The following is a 17,765-nucleotide window of genomic DNA, read 5'->3' on the forward strand; positions in this document are numbered from 1 at the left end:
GCTGTGTGCACTTCCTCCCCAGTTGCTCTCCTTCCTCGGAAGGAAGTGCACAGCAGGAGCCTGGGCCCCACGGGGCCAGAAGGCAAGAAAAAACGAGGACCTGAAGTGGACGTCAGGCCTACAGGAGTGGTTCTGAGGCCCCTCAGCCACAGACAGACAAGGTGGGCCTTGAAAAGCACCTGCAATTGACTGAAACAAGGCTGAGAGTCCATTACTAAGCTCGGCGAGGAGAAACAGACCTGTTACCACTGGCGTTAGGCAACCCGGCTTCGCCTGGTGACTTCACCCTGGTGTGGAGGAGGGCCCAGCCAGCCAGCGCTCCCCCCTTTCAGGGCGGTATTCAGCCACTTACACAGAGCCATGCTTGGTCGTCAAACAGGATGCCCGACCACAGGCTGACCTGGTGTGTGCTGCGTGTGCTGACAGCAGGCTGGGAAGAGACGCATCTCCCACTTAAGGCATTTCAACCCTGACTTGGTCACAGAGGTGTGACCACGTCATCAGTCAAGAGGACACCGATTCTGGAAACTGATCCAGGGGAAAACAGCCAGGTATTTACCTCTTTCCTGCCCAAATAGTATTTCAAGGTAATCAAATGGATGAGAAGGAAGAATCCTTTAGAGCATTCCAGCTAGTAAATGCAGAGGGAACTGATTCTTAAAATAACTATTTTGCAACCCTGAAGAAGTATTCAAGCCAGGTGTGGTACACACCTGAAATCTCAGGGGCTCAGAGGCTGAGGCAGGAGGATTGTGAGTTCAAAGCCAGCCTCAGCAACTTAGCGAGGCCATTAGCAGCTTAGCAAGACCTTATCTCAAAATAAAAAATAAAAAATAGGACTGGGGATGTGGCTCAGTGATTGAGGGCAACTGGGTTCAATCCCTGGTCCAAAAAGAAAAAAAAAAAAAAAGGTATCCAATTCAGGTGACCATTTTATCAATGACTGATAAAAAAACACCAGGTGAAAGACCAATGGCTCAGGCTGACACCTGGACAAGGCATCCCATGTCTCCCAAATGGGTGCACCGCCTGGGCGATTTCCCCCCGGGACTCAGGACATAAAGGGACAGCAGAGCATGACAAATACCACAATGAGAAAGCAGCTAGGCAAAGCCAGAGCAGGGCCTCTCCGTAGGACAATGGCCCTGTGCTCTCCACTGGAGTAACAGGAGGCCTGGACTGCACTGTCTATAGAGGCTGAATGGGCTGCAGCCTGGAGGCCCAGAGCACAGTGCCAGCATGCCTCAGCTTGTGGCAGGGCCATGGGCTGCCACCTCGTGGTGAAGGCAGATGGCAGATAGGACTGGGGGACTCGTTTGAGTCATGACCCAAAAGCAAAAAGCCATTTTCAAGGCATTCAGGGAAATGGGAATATGGAACAGGATCAGACACTAAGAAATTACTTTGTGTAACTTTTGTTAGGTACTGTGATGGTCAACTTTATGTGCAACCTGGTTGGACTACTGTGTCCAGATAACGGTGTCAAATATTATTCTGGATGCTTCTGTGAAGGTGTTTTTTGGATGAAATTGATATTTAAATCAGGGACTTTAGCAGATTACCCTCCAAGCAGGTGAAGGGTGGGCCTCACCCAGTCAGAGTTCACCTGCACAGAACTGGCTCTCTGAGCAAGGCTCACACGTCTGCCGGCACATGGCCTCTGGATTGGGCTGCCCCCTGGGTCCCCAGCCACTGCCGCCATACAGATGCGGGACTTGCACCTCTGCCCTCATGTGAGCCAGTTCCTTGATATAAATCTGTGTCCACACAAGGCTGGACAGGTCTGCTCTCCTGGTGAAGCCTGAGCAGCACACATGGAACCGAGAGTCCTGTGCCGGAGACAGGAAGCACGGGGCTCCTGGAGACAACGAGAAACACACAGACAAGACGGACGCTGGGGAATCAACAGCAAGGCTGGTGTGATGGTCACTGCTGCATCATGAGGCTCTGGAGTCACTCAGTACTTCTCTGTATGTTTGACGTTTTTTGTAATAAAAGCTTTTATTTAAAAGGGGGAATTCTGGGAGAGAAATCACCACACCTTTTACAATTTGAGTAGACCTTGGGAAGTCCTTCCAGTTCGGCAGACCTAAGGCCGGACCAGCACTGTCCTAGGCTCTGGGGGAGGAGGGTAAGGCCTACTTGTGTTGAGGGTCCCTGACCTAGCACCTCCCCAGATTTGCACAGGGTCCAAGTTGAGACCTGGCAGAGGTGCTGCTCCTGAGGGAGATGGTGCAGAGGGGAGCCGGCCAGGCCCAGGCAGCCTGTCTTTAGGCAAGAGTTGTCTCTGCCTCAGGGCTGAGCTTCTCCCCAGCAGGAGCAGGCCACCTGGCCCAGGCCTAGCCACTTTGGGCTGACTGAGCCACTGGGTTCCTGATGTTGCCAAGGGACGGGATTTCCCAGGAACTTGGTCAGCAGGATGTGGCTGGCCTGAGGCCTTTGGCTTTGAGATTAATGTGTCTTTATTTTGCATGCTGAAGGGACTTACAGTCACACAGAGAAGCAGGCCAATGGCCCATTTGTCCCAGGTGCCCTGAGGGAAGAGGTGGTGATGCCCTGTGGACACAGGAGAGCACTTCATGGGAGTGACTCCAGGGAAGTGGGCTCTGCAGGGCGCGAGTCCACGCTGGGAAGCTCTGAGACAAAAAGAACTGTTTCTGGGAACTTCTGAAGATCATATCCATTTGGGAAAGTCAGGAACAAGTCCAGCCTTGGGCTACTCCCAGCGTCCTCATCTCACCCAAATGAGGGGCACAGGCCTGTGTCAACGGTCCCAGCACTACCCGCACGTCACCAGTGAGTGAAGGAACTAGTGATGTGCTACAGGGGCCCCAAGGCCAGAAAACTTCCCTGTGGCTCCAACCCCTGCACTGACACCCGGACTTCTCAGGAAATTGACTGACCAGGATGATTCTGCCTGGGCCTGGCCTTTGCAAAGCCACCCCAAATGGATGGGATCCAAAACCAGGGCCTTTTTCGTCCATCTGTGACCAGAGATTGTGGCAGTTATCTCTGCCCCCAGTCACGAGGCCCAAGCTGGGACGGGCTGGGACCTAGTTGCACTGCGCCATCTCCACCTCTGGCTTTCTTTCTGCCACAGGTCATGAGTGCCAGTTCAGCCTGCCAGACTCTGAGCTGGGTTATGGTGCGTGAAGCCAAGAAGGTCCCCAAAAGCCCAGGGAAAAGGGCGACACTGAGCAGCAGGCACAACCAGGGCCAGGGCCTGTCCTTCTGGGACTCCAGATTTCCTCAGAGGGGCCTCTGGGCCAGTCTTGCTACTGTGGATGGCAATGGGGACCACAGCTTGCCATGGCAACCACACCAGGCTGGACACGGGTCACCTGGTCAGCTTGGGGATGAGGGTCTTGTCACACGTAGTCCAGAATCTCCGTCTCCATCTCGTTCTCACTCCCATCTGAGGGCTTGAAGTCTTCTTCCTCTTCCTCCTCTTCCTCTTCCTCCTCTTCATCCTCCCCAGACTCAAACATCAGCTGCCCTTTTGCACGGTCGGCTTTGGCTGGGCTAGAGAAGAGTGCTGGGCCCAGAGGAAATCAGACAGTGTCCCATATGGGCTTCGCAGGTGGCCCTCGATGGGATGCAGGGCTGCTGGTAGCCTGCTTACCATGCCGGGTACTGGGCTACTATGGGAAGTATGGTGGCCCAGGAAGCTGAGGTCTAACAAGCACCCCAGGAGACATGGAGGCAGGCAGGTCTGAAACCACTCTCCCAGCAGAGTCCCAGGTGGCCTCAAGGGCCCACCTTTATCCCTGGGAAAGGTTTGCAAAGGGGCTGCATGTGTAACCAAGCAGGGCCATGAGCCTCTGCTCAGGCCCCATCCCAGGAGAAGACCCAGAGGGCCCCCATCACTCTCCTCAACCTCCTTAGAGCACAGCCCAGCAAGTGCTGGCCCTGCTTCCTAGTGGCCAGCCCAGGCTGGGGAAGGAGCCCAGGAAGGGAGAGCAGAGCAATGGGCCACAGGCTCCTCCTGTCCCTGCTCCCCACAGTGGAAGAAGATAGGGCAGAGCCAGCCCCTCTGTGGCTGGAGGACGGAGGAGGGGTGAGGGCATGCAGCAGAGGCCTTGGATCAAAGCCCCACCCTCTGCCTGCCTGTCTCAGACCCCTGGGCCAGGACCATGATTCCCATCCCAGGTGCTCCAGCTGGGATGCTGGCTCTGGGACTGGGTCCTGGTTCCCCTGGCCTCCCCTCTCCCCACAGGCTCTCACCAGGCCTTTTGGAGCGGATGGTCTGCCGGATCATGATGGACATGGTGTCCCTCAGGTCATCGCTGGTCTTGGGGAGGCACCACCCATCCCGTTCTGTGCACAAGTCCTCCGCCCCGTCGTTGCGGTGAATGATCTTCTGCAACCTGTAGGCAGGAGCAGGAGTGGAACACGAGGCTCCCGGGCAGGGCCTCCATCAGGGTGCCCATGGGTGGTCTTGGCAGAGGTGGCACTGTGCTGGGAAACACAGCCCTCATATGGTCTGCAGAGTGACGGGCAGAGAGGTGTGGGCTGCATGCTCCAGCCAGACTCCCACCGGCGAGTCCCCAGCATCAGCTGCAGGCCAGCTGGGTGTCTATCACACACCCTTCTGGCAGGAGTCCGTTTCCCCAGAGTGGAAGCTGTTCCCCACTGCTGCCAGTCACCTCCATCCCAGGGCCCCACTCCTCGGACGTTCTGGACGTTACTAAGAGTATGTGGACCAGAGGTTCCTGGAATTCTGCTTGGCCTCAGGGTTAGGAACCATGTCAGGACCCTAGATGGGCAACAGTGGGGGGGGGTGACAAAGACTGCACAGCCAGAGCCCCCGACCCCAGGGTCCAGCCCTGGCACCACACAATGTCGCCAAGGGTGGCACAGCCCAAGCCTGCAGCAGGACCCTCAGCAGCACCCGACTCCAGGGCAGCGACTCCTCCTGAGAGCTGCATGCTGACCTGAAGTCAGAGCTGCAGAGACGCTGTCCCGAGCAGCACCCCAGCACTGCCCAGAGCCCTGCAGGCCCCTCGGGTACGTACTCTTCCACGTTCAAATCACACAACTGGTAGAACATCTGTCGATAGGGTGGCAGGGCCCCCTCCCGGAAAATGTAGACCGAGTCCTGGGGAGAAGGACAGAATGGACGTTAGCCAGAGCCCTGCGGGTGGGCAGTGTTACGCCCATTCGGCAGGATCCCAGGGGGCGGGTCTCTCTAAGAGGCTGGCTGGTCACCAGGACCAGGGGGGCAAACAGGCAGAGCTGGGGAGCAAAGCCAGCTCTGACTCCCCAGGAGGTCCTGGGAGGGCAGTGAGGCGGCCATGGGGCTGGCGCCAGCCTGTGCTGGACTCTGCTCTCTGTGCCTTCCTGCAGGACCTGGCCACCCATTCCTCACCAACGGCTGCTAGCTGGTCACCTCATGTGCCCTGCACACTGGCCTGACATCCCAGGAAGAAGGCAGGGCTTCATGGGTTCTGGAGGCAGGGACGGCCGCCTGAGAGTCCTTGGGGGAAGGAGGCTCACTCAGCTGGCACAGCCACCCTCACCTGGCACAGTGCCAAGGTCTGGAAAACAGCAGGCAGGCGCAGGGGCCAGGCACAGCTCCTGCTGCCTCTCACTTGGCCTCCCCCAGGCAAAGCTTCCAGGGTGGGGCACCTGCTGGCTCCCCTAAGCCACCCAGCAGCACTACAGCCGGTGTGGAAGGCTCAGCAATGCCAAGGGCTGCGGGGTGACACCAGTGACAGTGTGCGCCTGTGGGCCCACCCCTCCCAGCACCCAGCCAGCCTCAGCAGGGCCCCAGATGCTCTGGTTTGGCTCTATAGCATGTGCCTGATGCCCACCACCCAGGCGGCAGCTCCAGCCTCCGTGGGGCCCAGGCTCACGAGACCCAGCCACACACAGCTGCTGGATCAGATTTCCCTCTGAGACTTGTCAACACCTCTCTGCTGAGGGGCCCTCAACCCCCACGGCCCTGGGTGGTTCGTACCCTGAGTTCTCACTTTCAGTTTCTGGAAGGTTCCAAGGCCTCAACCAAGCCCTTCCCAGTGTCACCCAGGGCGCCAGCCCCACCCGCACCCTCCACCCCAGCCAGGCTGAGGGCCACCCTCCTTGGGCTTTGGGGCACCTACCTTGAGTTTGTACTTGTTGGAGGCCAACTTCCGGGGGCCGGCTACCCCTGATGGGCCCAGGCCCTGCTTTAGGTCATGCATGGTGACAAGCTGGGTGGCTGCACAGGACAAGGACAGGGCTGAGGCAAACAAGTGGAGACCACCCAGCCGCACCCTCCTGCACTCTCCTGTGCCACCAAGAGAAGGGCCAGCAGTGCCCTGGAGTGAGCCCGCAGTGGCACTTCCCATCTCGCCATCCGGGTGCCCGCCGCCCCCACGTCCCTCCTGCTGGCTGCGTGGCACGGGCCCAAGCACTCACGTGTCTTCTTGACGGTGATGGGGAGGCTGTAGTTGTAGGTGCTGCGCTTTGCTTTGACAGGCATGTCACTGGAGCCATACCCTGCAGAGGAGGGTGGGCATGCTGGGAGCTGGCAGGGCCCCCCGACCCTGCCAACTGGCTGGCAGCTGCAGCTTTATGGCTCACAGGGCCAGCTCCTGGGAAAGCAGACCCAAGCTGCCACACCACGGGGGAATGGGCACTGATGTCCTGTGTGCTCTTGCTGTGGTCCCAGGTCAGACACGGCAGGGCCAGCCTCGTGTCACATGACCACAGGGCACTGTGAAATTGCAAACAAGGGACCATGGCTCAAAGATGAGGGTCAGTGGTGGACAAGGACAAGCTAGGACCTTTGCTTCTGCTACTGTGTCCCAGACTCTCCCCAGGGAGGGTCTATCCTCTCCACACCAACAGGCTCGTTACAAAAGGAGAAGGCTCGCGGGCAGAGAGCAGAGCTCTTCACAGCTTACCGTACTTCATCCCACAGCGGATTCGGAAGTCAAGGACTTGGTAAATCTTAGCCTCTGGGTGTTTACGGGGGTCATATCCAAATCTAATCCACAGGCTCCTCCAGGGACCGGTTATCTGGAGACAGGAAAGGCCAAGCCCCAGGCTGAGGCAGCAGACCCTGAGAGCTGGGGACAGGACTCTGAACACCCACCCTGCTCTGCCCCCTGGACAGGCCACCTGGCCCCCAAAGCCTCAGTCTGCCCACCAGATGGAGGTCACAAGAGCACCTTCTCCGGGTTCTGGGAGTCACCTGAGATCAGGAGCCCCTACCACAGGCTGGCACAGTGCCATGTGTTAGCACCATCCTGGCACGCAGGCCATCTTCTGCCCTGAGTGGCACTCCTGAAGGACTTGTGCCTAAGACACCAATGCTAAGTGACAGAAGGTGGCTCTCCAGAACCTCCAACAGAACAAGAGGACAGGCCTTTCTCCTGCTCTCACACCTGCTGCAAAGCTCCTGGTCACATCTTGTGTGGCTCCTCCAAACGTGGGACCCCTGGCAGGTAAGATCCCTCTCCTTCTGGCACCTTGGGAACCTCAGTAATGCCACCCTATCTCCATCCCCTTCCTGGGATGAATCTGCCCCACTCTGGAGCAAGGATTTGAGGTAGATGGCACTGTGGTTAGGGGCCAGGTTCTGTGGCTAGACAGGCTCGGGCCCCAGGTGGTTCTGCCACCCTCTGGCTCCAGAATCTTGATGTGTCATATCACCTCTTTGAGCCTGGGCTTTTCCTCAGGGATGATAAAGGATATGATGTGCACCCAGTCTCATGCAGCGCCTGGTCCCTACAAGTTGACTGTATGGCCATTCGACAGCACATGATCTTCACCCATGAGGCAGGCAGTCACTCTGTCCCAAGTCACCCCGACAGGGCCAAACGTTACTAGGGACTGTGGAGTGAACATGGACGCGGGAGCTAGAAACCTCTCTGGCTGGCTTTGACAGGCCATCTGGGGTGCAGGATGGGGAAAGGGTGCCAGGAGACAGGGTCCCCTGCTCTGGCTGTGGCTCTAGGACATCGTGTCAGGGATCAAGGACCACACCGGTGGGAACCACGGTAGGGGGTGGGCTGCTGGCACTCACCATGTAGTAGGCCACGAAGGGAAGCAAGACCTTGAGCTTGTCAGGGTGGACACTGATGTTGGCCTTGACAGCATTTCGTGACCAGATGGGCCGAATGTCAAATAGCTGAGGGGGTCAATGGCAGAGCCTTCAAATAAGTACCAGGGGCCCCACCCTCCTGCCCAGCCCCAGCAGACCCTTCCAGGGGGAGGCCGTGGGGCCCAGTCACTACCCTCCCTCCTCTGTCCATCCCGCCCTCAGAGGCAGATCGTAGCCTAGCACAAGCCAGGTGCAACTATGTGGCCTGGATCCCGGAAGGACAGAGAGACACGGTCCCTGTCCTTACACAGTCCACACTGCAGCAGGCGCAGGGCTGCACTGGCAACCTGGACTCCACCCAGCCCCGACCTGGAGGGTGGGTGCTGAGCTGTAGCACCACGAGGACCACAGGAGTGGCCCGGTGATTCCTGCAGAAGGCTGCTGTGGGGAGGAGGCTACCCTGTGTCACCCAGAAATGCTAGGGAGCCACCCTGTCTCTAAGACTGCGCCCTGACAGGTGACTTCAGCTTAACCAAGGAAGCGGGCTGGTTGGGAGGCCCCTGTCCCCACAGCACCACAGCCAGAGGACAGGTACAATGGCCAGTGATGGCTCCAGCTCCATCTGGGGCAGAGGCCCCAGGCCTGGCACGGGGCTGGCTCCATTTGGTTTGCTGCAACACACATGGGGCTACGTGAAGGCCACCGGAGCCAGGTCCACGTGTGAGTCTCACTCCAGCACGGCACCGGCCCCCAACTACCCCAGGGACCGCTAGAGAACCCTGAGTATGTCCAACCTAGGGACTGCAGGACTTATGGGAGGCTTGGAGTTGCTACGTCTGGCGGAGAAAAGCTCCCATGTACTGACGAAGAGCGTAGCCCAGCCCACAGCACCACGGGACAGAAGCAGCTGGTAAACTGTCAAGGCCAGGCGGCCCGCGGGCTGGGCAGGGCACAGCCCACCTTCCTCAGCGCCTCCTCCACCTCCCGGTCTGCAGGGTTGGTGCAGTTCTTCCTCCACGTCTGTGCCGCGGCCTCCAGCGGCTGCATAGGCACCTCCGCATCCTCGAAGTTGACAAAGATGGCATTGTGGGGGCGCCGGGCCCTGCTCAGGCCGATCAGGTTCTCACCCGAGAGCGGGGGGTTGTTGTAGCCTTCCCTAGGGGCAGAGAGCAGTTGAGGGCAGAAGCCCTTAGGACTGTCCTGGCGCAGGCCTGTCAGACAGGCAAGGCCCCATTGCTACCTCTGCTATCCACCCCCTGCCTCCTACGGTGGCTTCCAGCTGGGGCCATGGGTCACCGTGATTCTAATTGGGTTAGGGGTCATGGGTTGTTGACTGCAAAATCAGCAGGACAAGCTAGCCTGGAAGGCTCCCCAGAGGAGTGGGAGGGGTTCAACATCCCTGAAATGGAGGGGCCCATCAGGCTAGCCCTCCAGCCTCCACAGAACTGTTAGGGGCCTGTAAGGCAGTGGCCAGGCCCTGTGTACCTGGGAAGGCCAACAGTGCAGAATAATCAATAGCAGCCTGAGAATATGAGCAGGTTCTTTCCATAGGTGGAAAACTAATAAATCATACCGGAGAGAACACAGGCCTGTTGGCCCAAGGGCACTGGCCCCCACCCTTGGCCTTCCAGGCGGGACTGGAACTTGCGCTGTACCCAGTGCCTACGAGTGCTGCACAGTAGTTCACCTCTTTCTTTTGTACATTTGTTTGTTTCTGACTATAAGAGTAAATAGCCTGGGTTGGTAGGGGGAGCAAAACATTTCAGAAATGTGCTACTTTAAAAAGGTGATCACTGTACCACCCCCTCCCACACTTAAAACCCACACTGGGCTCATGATGCGTGCAGGACATGTACCACTCCAGACAGGGTCTTCAGCGGGAGCTGGTGTCGCCTAAGTCTTTTTAGTTGTATGTTTCTGTAATTTCCCCCCCTAATGAGCACGGTTTACTGTCACAATCAGAAAAGCAGCTGGGGAGGGGACAGGGGACTGAGAGAGTAAATAGACCTGGGAGTCAGCAATCGAAACAGCATGTGGAGCCCTCCTCTAGCTCCTGAGTCGCTTCAGAGACAACTGGGGAAGCTGAAGGAGGCCTGACATGGGGCGTTTGTTGCAGGAGCACCCCAAAATCTGCATGGTGGGAGACTCTGGTGCAGGTGTTTAGAGGTACACACCGTTGTTTCTTCAGGCAGGTTGGGCCACCAGCAGGGATGGGGACCAGAAGCAAGGGAATGAGGGCAGCAGGATGTAGCTCCAGCTAAACAACTCCACTAACTTTCCGCGGTACTTTTTAATCTCTTTCTCTCTCTCCCTCCCTCCTCCCTCCCTCCCACCCATCATTCCTTTCTCTCTCTCTTTCGATGTTGCCCAGGCTGCCCTGAACTCCTGGACTCAAGCGATCCTCCCACTCAGCCTTACGAGTAGCTGGGACCTCCGGCATGAGCCACTGCACCTGGCTCCTATTTCCTTACAGGCAGAGAATAAAGCCCCTCTGAGTCATCATCAAAGCCACTGCCACAGTCTAGGAGACCCTGCCCCACAAGCCCTTGGCTCTGGGAGCACAAGCCCCTGGTCCTTCCTCTGCACATGTGACTCCCTGATCTGGAATGTTCTCCGGGATCTTCAGCTCCCTGGCTGGTACCCAGGCTTTGGTTTCCAACACCAGCTCCTCCTGAGCCCTCAACCCACCCACCCGTTACCCCCTGAAGGCACCCATCCATTTGCTCGAGTTCCACAGTCCCCACCCAGAATGGAGCCTCACTGCCACGGGGCCCCAGGGCGTCCACAGCAAGCGCCTGCTCAGGACTTGTTGAAGGACATGTTTAATTAGGAAGGGGAAGCTCCCTTCCTCCACGCTCCAGAGATGACCGTTCTGGGTCTACCTTCCAGACTTCTCTACTTTCTAGGCTTCAACAACCACAATTTCTTTTCATGCCACAGGACACGTTCTGGTACCTGCCCTGTTTGTGAGCAAGGTGCCATGTTAACCGCAGTCCGCTCTCCAGAGGCTGCGTGGGTGGCGGACAGCACCGCCCGAGGCCACCGTGCACACTGTGCTTCTCCTTTGCTCATCTGCTGGCACCCATCTTGCTCCCCAGCAAGGCCCACAGACACTCAGGGAGCGCCTTGCTCAGGCCAGGCTCTGTCCAGGCACCAAAGTCGCAGCAGAGAACAAAGCAAGACAAATTGTTCCTTTGGGGAGCTCACATTAAAAGCAGAAATTTTTAAAAAATTTGTCCACGTGTAATTTTAAAAGGAAAGTTCACAAAAATAAAGAGTGTGGTGCTGAGCCTGAGTGGGGGGCAAGACCAGGACTGGGTGCTTCCCACACAGCCCAGGGACCCTGGGTCTCAGCCTCCTCATTAGCAAAACAGGGTGACATCCTGGTGAGTCACACAGACCCAGCACCCCCACAGGGATACTAAAGGACCACAGCAGAACAGGCAAATGTCATTAATCTCAAGCTGGGTATTTTCAAATGCGTTTTCTTTGTTTTTTTCCTACTCTATTCAGCTCTGGCTTTTCTACAAAGCAAATTCTATTTCTTCCTGCCAATATGTGGCTGGCCTCTAGGGAAAAACCAGTCTTTGAAAATGCCCAGGCCTGCCTTTCCAACGCCTGGGTCTCTAATTATGTCAAGACCGTCTCAGTTAGAAAGCTCACTGAGCTCACTGTTTGAGTGGCTAGTGGATCATCCATTAGGGATGTGCACCTGGGGGAGGGTTGGGAGTCATCCCACCTGGGCTTCCCTCAGTGCAGAAGCCCACCCAGCACCTGTACTCAGGAGCTCACACTCCATGGGGGACAGGACACAGACCACAGTCAAGTACACAGTGAGCCCTGTACAGCACAGGCACAGCCAGCTTGGGACAGCACAAGGAGATGGGTGGGCTGGGCAGGCTCAGAAGCAATCTCTGGCCTTGGGGGTGGACCTGGAGTGGCCAACATCAAGGGTGAACAGGGCCGAGGTCCTGCAGGGAGAACGTGGCAAAGGGAAGTGACAGAGGCAGGATCAGTCACAAGAACAGCAGTGAAGTCTGCCCAGGATGGAAGTGGTCAAGGCCATGGGGAGGGCAGAGGAGGCACAATGGGCTGGGTCGGAGTGGGGACTCACAGGTGGCATATCGCAGGTGGTGTTACTGCTGCTGACCATGAGTCCAGAGTGGCTAGTCAGCTATGATCGGGGCAGGACCACAGAGAACATTTCTCAGCAGGAACCCTCAACTCCCACAGCCAAGTTCTCTGCACTTCAGAGGCCCTCAGGAATGAAGCCAGCTAAGCAATCACCAGGCTTGTGCTATATTCAGCACTGAGCTAAGAAAACATGCTTTTAAAATTTAATCCTACTCCTGGAATGGCAGGACACATGGGAAATCCAGCAACTGCAGAGGCTGAGGAAGGAGGATCAAAAGTTCAAGGCCAGCCTGGGCAACTTAGTGAGACCCTAGCCCAACATATAATAAGGGCTATGGATGTAGCTCAGTGGCAGAGCACTTGCCTAATACACATGAGACCTTGGGTTCCATCCCCAGTACTGTAAAATAGAAAAAAAAAAAAAAAAAAACAAGAAACAAAGGAAGGAATTGAACCCAACAGCTCTACTGAGCAATACCACCAGCAATGGGGATCTGAGGCTGAGAGGCACGCCTGAGGCCTCCTGCCATGAGTGCGGCATCCAGCCCTGGACCCACACCCTCTGGCCGCAGGGCCCTGGCTCTGATCCCAGCCCCGCAGTGGGGAAGGGTCCTTACCGGTGCTGGGTCTCAGGTCGATAGAAGTAGTCCACTGGGGTGTCCAGGCGGGAGAAGATGGGTGGCGGGATGTAGAGCGGCAGCTCCTGGTGGAAGAAGGCCTCCTTCTCTGGCCTGAGCATGAGCACTTTGTCATACATCGACATGTGCCTGCCACCGGCTTTCGTGTGCACCGCCAAGTACTGGAAGTCAGACATTCCTAGAAAGACGGGGACAGATGGCAAATACCATGGCCAGGGACACTCACCCTGACCTGGCAGCTGCCACAGCATCACCCATGTGCCCCAGGGAAGTGCTGAGCAAGTCCTGTGAGGACGGAGGTGGGAGATAAAGCTGCATCTTCCCGCTGCTTCTGTGCAACTAAATCATATCTATGACGGAGACTGGTGCAGGTGTTGGGGGTAAAGCCCAGGGCAGTGCTTCCTAACACAACATGCAGACGGAGCACCTGGGACCCGCCTTCTACCAAGCTCCGGGGGCTGAAGCTGCCAGTCCAGGGCCACAAGTAGCACAGCTGGCTCGATTAGAGAAATGTCAAGTGTGGTATCTCAGGGACCGCCAGGAGCACCTTGTCCCAGAGAGGACAGCCCCCTCTGGGGAACACGGCCCACAGGGTGACTGGCATCCCAGTAGAGCCAACAGACTGCAGCTCCTGCTCTCCTCCTGTCTCCTCTCCTCTTCCCCGTTTTCTCCTTTGATTTCCCTTTTCCCTCCTTAATATTTAACCTGGTTAAATTCTACCTAAGAACGGCAGTTGTAATTACTGGCATTTCTAAGGCCTGGTGGTAATCTGCCACATGCCTCTTGTGTGCCTGGCCCAGTCCTTCAACAAGTACCATCCCCAGAATCTTCTCAAGGCCTAAGGAACTCAGGGTGCCGCAGCCCCCGTTGGACAGGCAAGGAGGCAGAGGCTGAGGGAAACAAGCCACCTGCCCAAAGAACACAGAAGAGCCCAGGCAGGCCCAACACCAAGGCCTGTGCTCTTTCTTACCCCACCTCCCCAGACCCAGCTTAGAGACCCTCCAGGGCTCCCTGTGATTACCAGCCTGACTCCAGAGGGGACACAAGAGCAATACCATCAAGACCAAGACGCTGATCCACAACACTGGGGCACAGACTGGAGGCCTGCCCACCAGGCTGACCTGGCCCACACGGTGGCTTCACCAACACTCACACAACTCGAGTCCTGGTTTCTCTTGAGAACACAGAGGGCTGGGCAGTGACACGCCCCCACCCCCAAGGCAGGGCTGGCTGGAGGAAGGAAGGACTGCCTTCAGGACGGTGCCTGTGCTCTGCTGTTCCACACAACACAGCCCCTGGTCAGACACATGCTGGAAGCTGTAACTACGGACATGTCTAAGGCTAATCGGTAATTTGCCATGTGCATTTCACTGGGCAGATGACCCACATGGCTCCACAGCAGGCCCAGATAACCCAATGCCACAGAGACTTCAGTTACCCTGAAATTTGTAAATGGTGGAGACGATGCCAAGGATCTCCATGTCGAACTCAACCTTGGAGTGGGCCTCAGCTCCGGGCACTCCTCTCTGCCACCTCGTCCTCTTCCTGATCCGGAGCAGCAGGCTGCTGGTACTGAAGCGATTGGCACACACTGGGTGGCAGTATGGGTCCTTGGGTCGGTAGTACAGCTCCAGTCTCTTGGTGGGGTCTGTATAGATCTGCAGTGAGGTGAGGGAGACAGGGAAGCAGAGGGTGCTGAGCAGCCAGCAGGAAGCTGCTCCTCCCAAGCCTGCTGGTAACCCAGGAAGACCAGGAGGCTGTGTTCCAAGCTGAGCTCTTAGTTCCCCACAGGCTCATGTTCTAAACCCAAGGGTCTCAATATTTTATCTAGTGGAGAAAAGGAGGGTGAATGGTGTCCTTCCTTCTAAGGCCTTATAAAGTTGAAGACAACTTCCAATTAATAAAAGTTGCCATCCATCAAGTGCCTGCTCACTGAGAGGCATGACGTGACTCTCCTAGCAACATTACCACCCTGGGTTTGCCTTTGAGGTAACTGAGGCTAGTGGGGTGCAGCGATCTGTCTAGGGCTACCTACTCCAGGAATCATACACCATGCCAGGACTGATTATGGTTTTCAGACTCATATGTAGATGTTTCTAGGTCCAAAGGAGATTAAATTAGCACTTGGCTCTGAGGAGCTGTCACCTTCAGCTTTCAAAGTCACAGTTCCTTCTCCTCAAACATCATAAGACCAGACCCACCTCCTAGAACTACTACAATAATTAAGGGAATGTAGGTGTAAAGCACTTGTCCTGCTACCCTCAGGATAAACGACTGTCAGTTACATATGAATGAGAGCTTGCCCCATGCTGGGTGAGAGGGATTCAGGTGAATCTGGAAGCACCCACAACATGCACTGAGATGAGACCATCCGCAAGCTGGTCTGCTGGCTGCCCAGCACTCCAGATAGGATGTGACCCTCAGGAAATGCTCAGGAACTATCTAAGGAACGAATGAAGGTTACAAGGAGCCTCGATCATCCAGACATGGGCCTGGACACAGGAGGTGATCAAGAAACAAAAGTAGAATGAATGACTAGTAAAGGTTCCTTCCCAAAGGGCTCACACTACAGTTGGAGACTTTTCAGTGTTCACAAAGGATTAGGAAGCAGAACTTGGGCTCTAGAGTAAGGCATGCAGGAGTTAAGTCCCTGTTGTATCATGTAAGAGATACTGGACCTAACCTTTCTTGCCTATCTTTAAGAAACGAGAATTTTAAAATAGTATCTAACTCATAAGATTGTTGTGAAGATTCAGTCATAGATTAAGAAGAATCAGACGTACTTATAAATATTAGAAATACAGAAGTCAGGAAGAAAGATTCCTGCTCTTAGGAAGTTCACTGCCTCACGGCCAAGGAATTGAGACAGACAATAAATGTCAATATAAAATTTCAGATTAGAATTAAAGGATGAGGAAGACACTTGGTTACAGTGTTCAGAGAAACCTCTCTAAAGAAGAGTCATTTCAAGATATGGTACATGTAAAGTATACAGAAAGCCTCCCCTCAGCTCAGCTACCCTGCTTATGACCCTAAATAAGTTGTGTCTGTTCTCTTGTAAAATGCAGACATTAGCCATGCACAGCGCAGTATGGCTATACCTGGAAGCTACCAGGTATATGATAAGTTTGCTGCCAGCCTGGGCAGAAATCCTCGCTCAAAATAAAAATTTTAAAGGGCCAGGGATGTAACTCAGTGGTAGAGTGCTTGCCTACCATGCTTGAGGTCCTGGGTTCAATCCCCAGTTATCACCAAAACAAAACAAAATAAATAAATACATTAGATAGCGCAGGTCTGACCCTAGTGGGTTCTAAGGAGGGTGGAATGTAAGCAAAGTAGTAGAACATGCCTGGCACAAAATAAGAAGTCAACTAATGCACCTCTGAGCCCCAGAGCAGGCAGGTCGGCAGTTGTCAATCTCCGGGTGCTTGCTCTCTACTCCGAGCCAAGAGGACCAAGCCGCACAGCACACCCTCCAGGCTGCAACTTGGCCGCATTCGCGGTGCGGATGCCGAGGGTGCCACTCATCCCCAGGGACAGGACAGAAGAAGGCCCAGGGTCTCCACTAGACATCCCCCTCCCCGCTGCGTTCTCTGGGTGCCAGGAGCGCCCTGGGCGCGAGTAGCGAAGCCCCGCCCACTGGGTGCAACTCCACCTCCGTTACCAGGGAAACCACACTTCCCCGCGAGGCCCCGCCCCCTCGGCCACAGTCCCTCGACTCGGTCCCTCCCCCGCTGTCCAGGGGAGTCCCCGCTCCTTACTCGGGAGACGCCCTCCTCGCCGCCCAGAGTCGACAGCATCTTGGCCACGTCGCGCACCACGCCCGGGTACTCCACGCACACCAAGCGCCGCTCGCGCCGCAGATCCACAGGGACCGCGGCCCTCGGCCCCGCTTCGGCCGCCTCTGCCGCCATCCCTGCACGCCTAGCCGAACCCGTCACGGTCCGTCCCTCAAAGTACTCCCACAGGCCTCTCCTCAACAGTTCCGTGAAGGAATCGTTCCGGCCTCTCTCACCGCTCGCGTCTCCTAAATCCTCAGGTTCAGCAAGACTCCCAGGCCTCGAAGAGCAAATGCCTCAGGGTTGGCCACGGGGAATTCGGAGTGAACTACAGCAGCGTCTTGGACTTTTTGTTTAAAACGAAGAGGGTTGTTCCAAGGGGCGGGGCAAAGGCTTGTCGCTACCAGCAGCCAGCAGGGACCCGGTGGATTTTAAGACACCACCGGCCCTCGACTTTAGCCAATGAGAAGCCGGGGGCCGAATCGAGCTCTTAGCCAATGAGGAGTCCGGAGAAGCCAGGTTCCACCCCTTCCCTCATTCCTCCGCACTAGCCAATACGGAACCTGGACTTGCCCTTTTCCGCAGATCCCACCCAATAAGGGCTTGGGGGCGGGCCTTGGGCGTTCGGCGCTCCTCCGGCTTGGGGAGAAGTCCCAGCCGCGCGGTGCCTCCGCCGCCGCTGGCCGGCGTCTGTGCAGATCCTGAGGCCGCAGGGCGGTTATGGAGTGGCGCTCGCCCCACCTCCGGCACGCGGAACCCGAGCTCGGGACGGGGCGCCGGCGTCCGCCTGTTAGGCGGCTAAGCGCCTGCTGTGTGCTGGCTGGCACGTTCAGGATGCGGCGAGGACGGCAGGCGAGGGTCCACGGCTGGCGCGGAGCCGCGGAGCCTCAGCGGAGGCGGACCGGAGAGGACGTGCCTGGCGGCCTGGCCTGAGTGCGACCCGGAGCCCGTGAAGGACTTTCTGTCGAGAGCACTAATGAGTTTTCGCATTTAAAAGACCTCTTGCGTGGCGCACGCAATCCCAGAGGCTCGGGAGGCCTGAGGCAGCACAAGTTAAGAGCCAGCCTCAGCAAACTTAGCGAGCTCCTGTCTCAAAAAATAAAATAGAAGGGCTGGGGATGTGACTCAGTGGTTAAGTGCCCCGGAGTTCAATCACTGGTACAAACAAGCAAACAAAAAAACTCT

The 17,765-nt window shown here is 56.5% G+C and overlaps 1 protein-coding gene across 2 annotated transcripts; it reads right to left on the reverse strand.

The window, feature by feature from the left end:
- Positions 1–1,959: 1,959 nt before the first annotated feature.
- Positions 1,960–16,976, reverse strand: Gtf3c5 (general transcription factor IIIC subunit 5). 2 transcript variants are annotated; one of them, XM_047525772.1, is made up of 11 exons: positions 16,563–16,975; positions 14,240–14,459; positions 12,781–12,979; positions 8,990–9,185; positions 8,012–8,116; positions 6,888–7,002; positions 6,400–6,480; positions 6,102–6,199; positions 5,016–5,098; positions 4,225–4,367; positions 1,960–3,535 (listed from the first exon to the last, which is right to left on the reverse strand). In XM_047525772.1, the coding sequence occupies exons 1-11, from the start codon at positions 16,713–16,715 to the stop codon at positions 3,369–3,371; spliced, it is 1,560 nt and encodes a 519-aa protein (XP_047381728.1). In that variant the 5' UTR covers positions 16,716–16,975; the 3' UTR covers positions 1,960–3,368. The 2 variants fall into 2 exon arrangements, with proteins under 2 accessions (XP_047381728.1, XP_047381729.1); XM_047525773.1 differs by lacking the exon at positions 1,960–3,535 and adding an exon at positions 3,550–3,767 and having other exon boundaries at positions 16,563–16,976.
- Positions 16,977–17,765: the final 789 nt, after the last annotated feature.

The sequence above is a fragment of the Sciurus carolinensis genome, chromosome 14 (genome assembly GCF_902686445.1).
Source record: "Sciurus carolinensis chromosome 14, mSciCar1.2, whole genome shotgun sequence".
Classification (NCBI taxonomy): Eukaryota; Metazoa; Chordata; class Mammalia; order Rodentia; family Sciuridae; genus Sciurus; species Sciurus carolinensis.

Coding starts and splice junctions, on each gene's coding strand:
- Gtf3c5 (XM_047525772.1), bottom strand. CDS start 16,715: ATGGCGGCAGAGGCGGCCGAAGCGGGGCCGAGGGCCGCGGTCCCTGTG. Junction 7,003..8,011: donor CCTTCGTGGCCTACTACATG/GTGAGTGCCAGC, acceptor TCCTGTCTCCAG/ATAACCGGTCCCTGGAGGAG. Junction 4,368..5,015: donor TGTGATTTGAACGTGGAAGA/GTACGTACCCGA, acceptor TCCTGCCTACAG/GTTGCAGAAGATCATTCACC.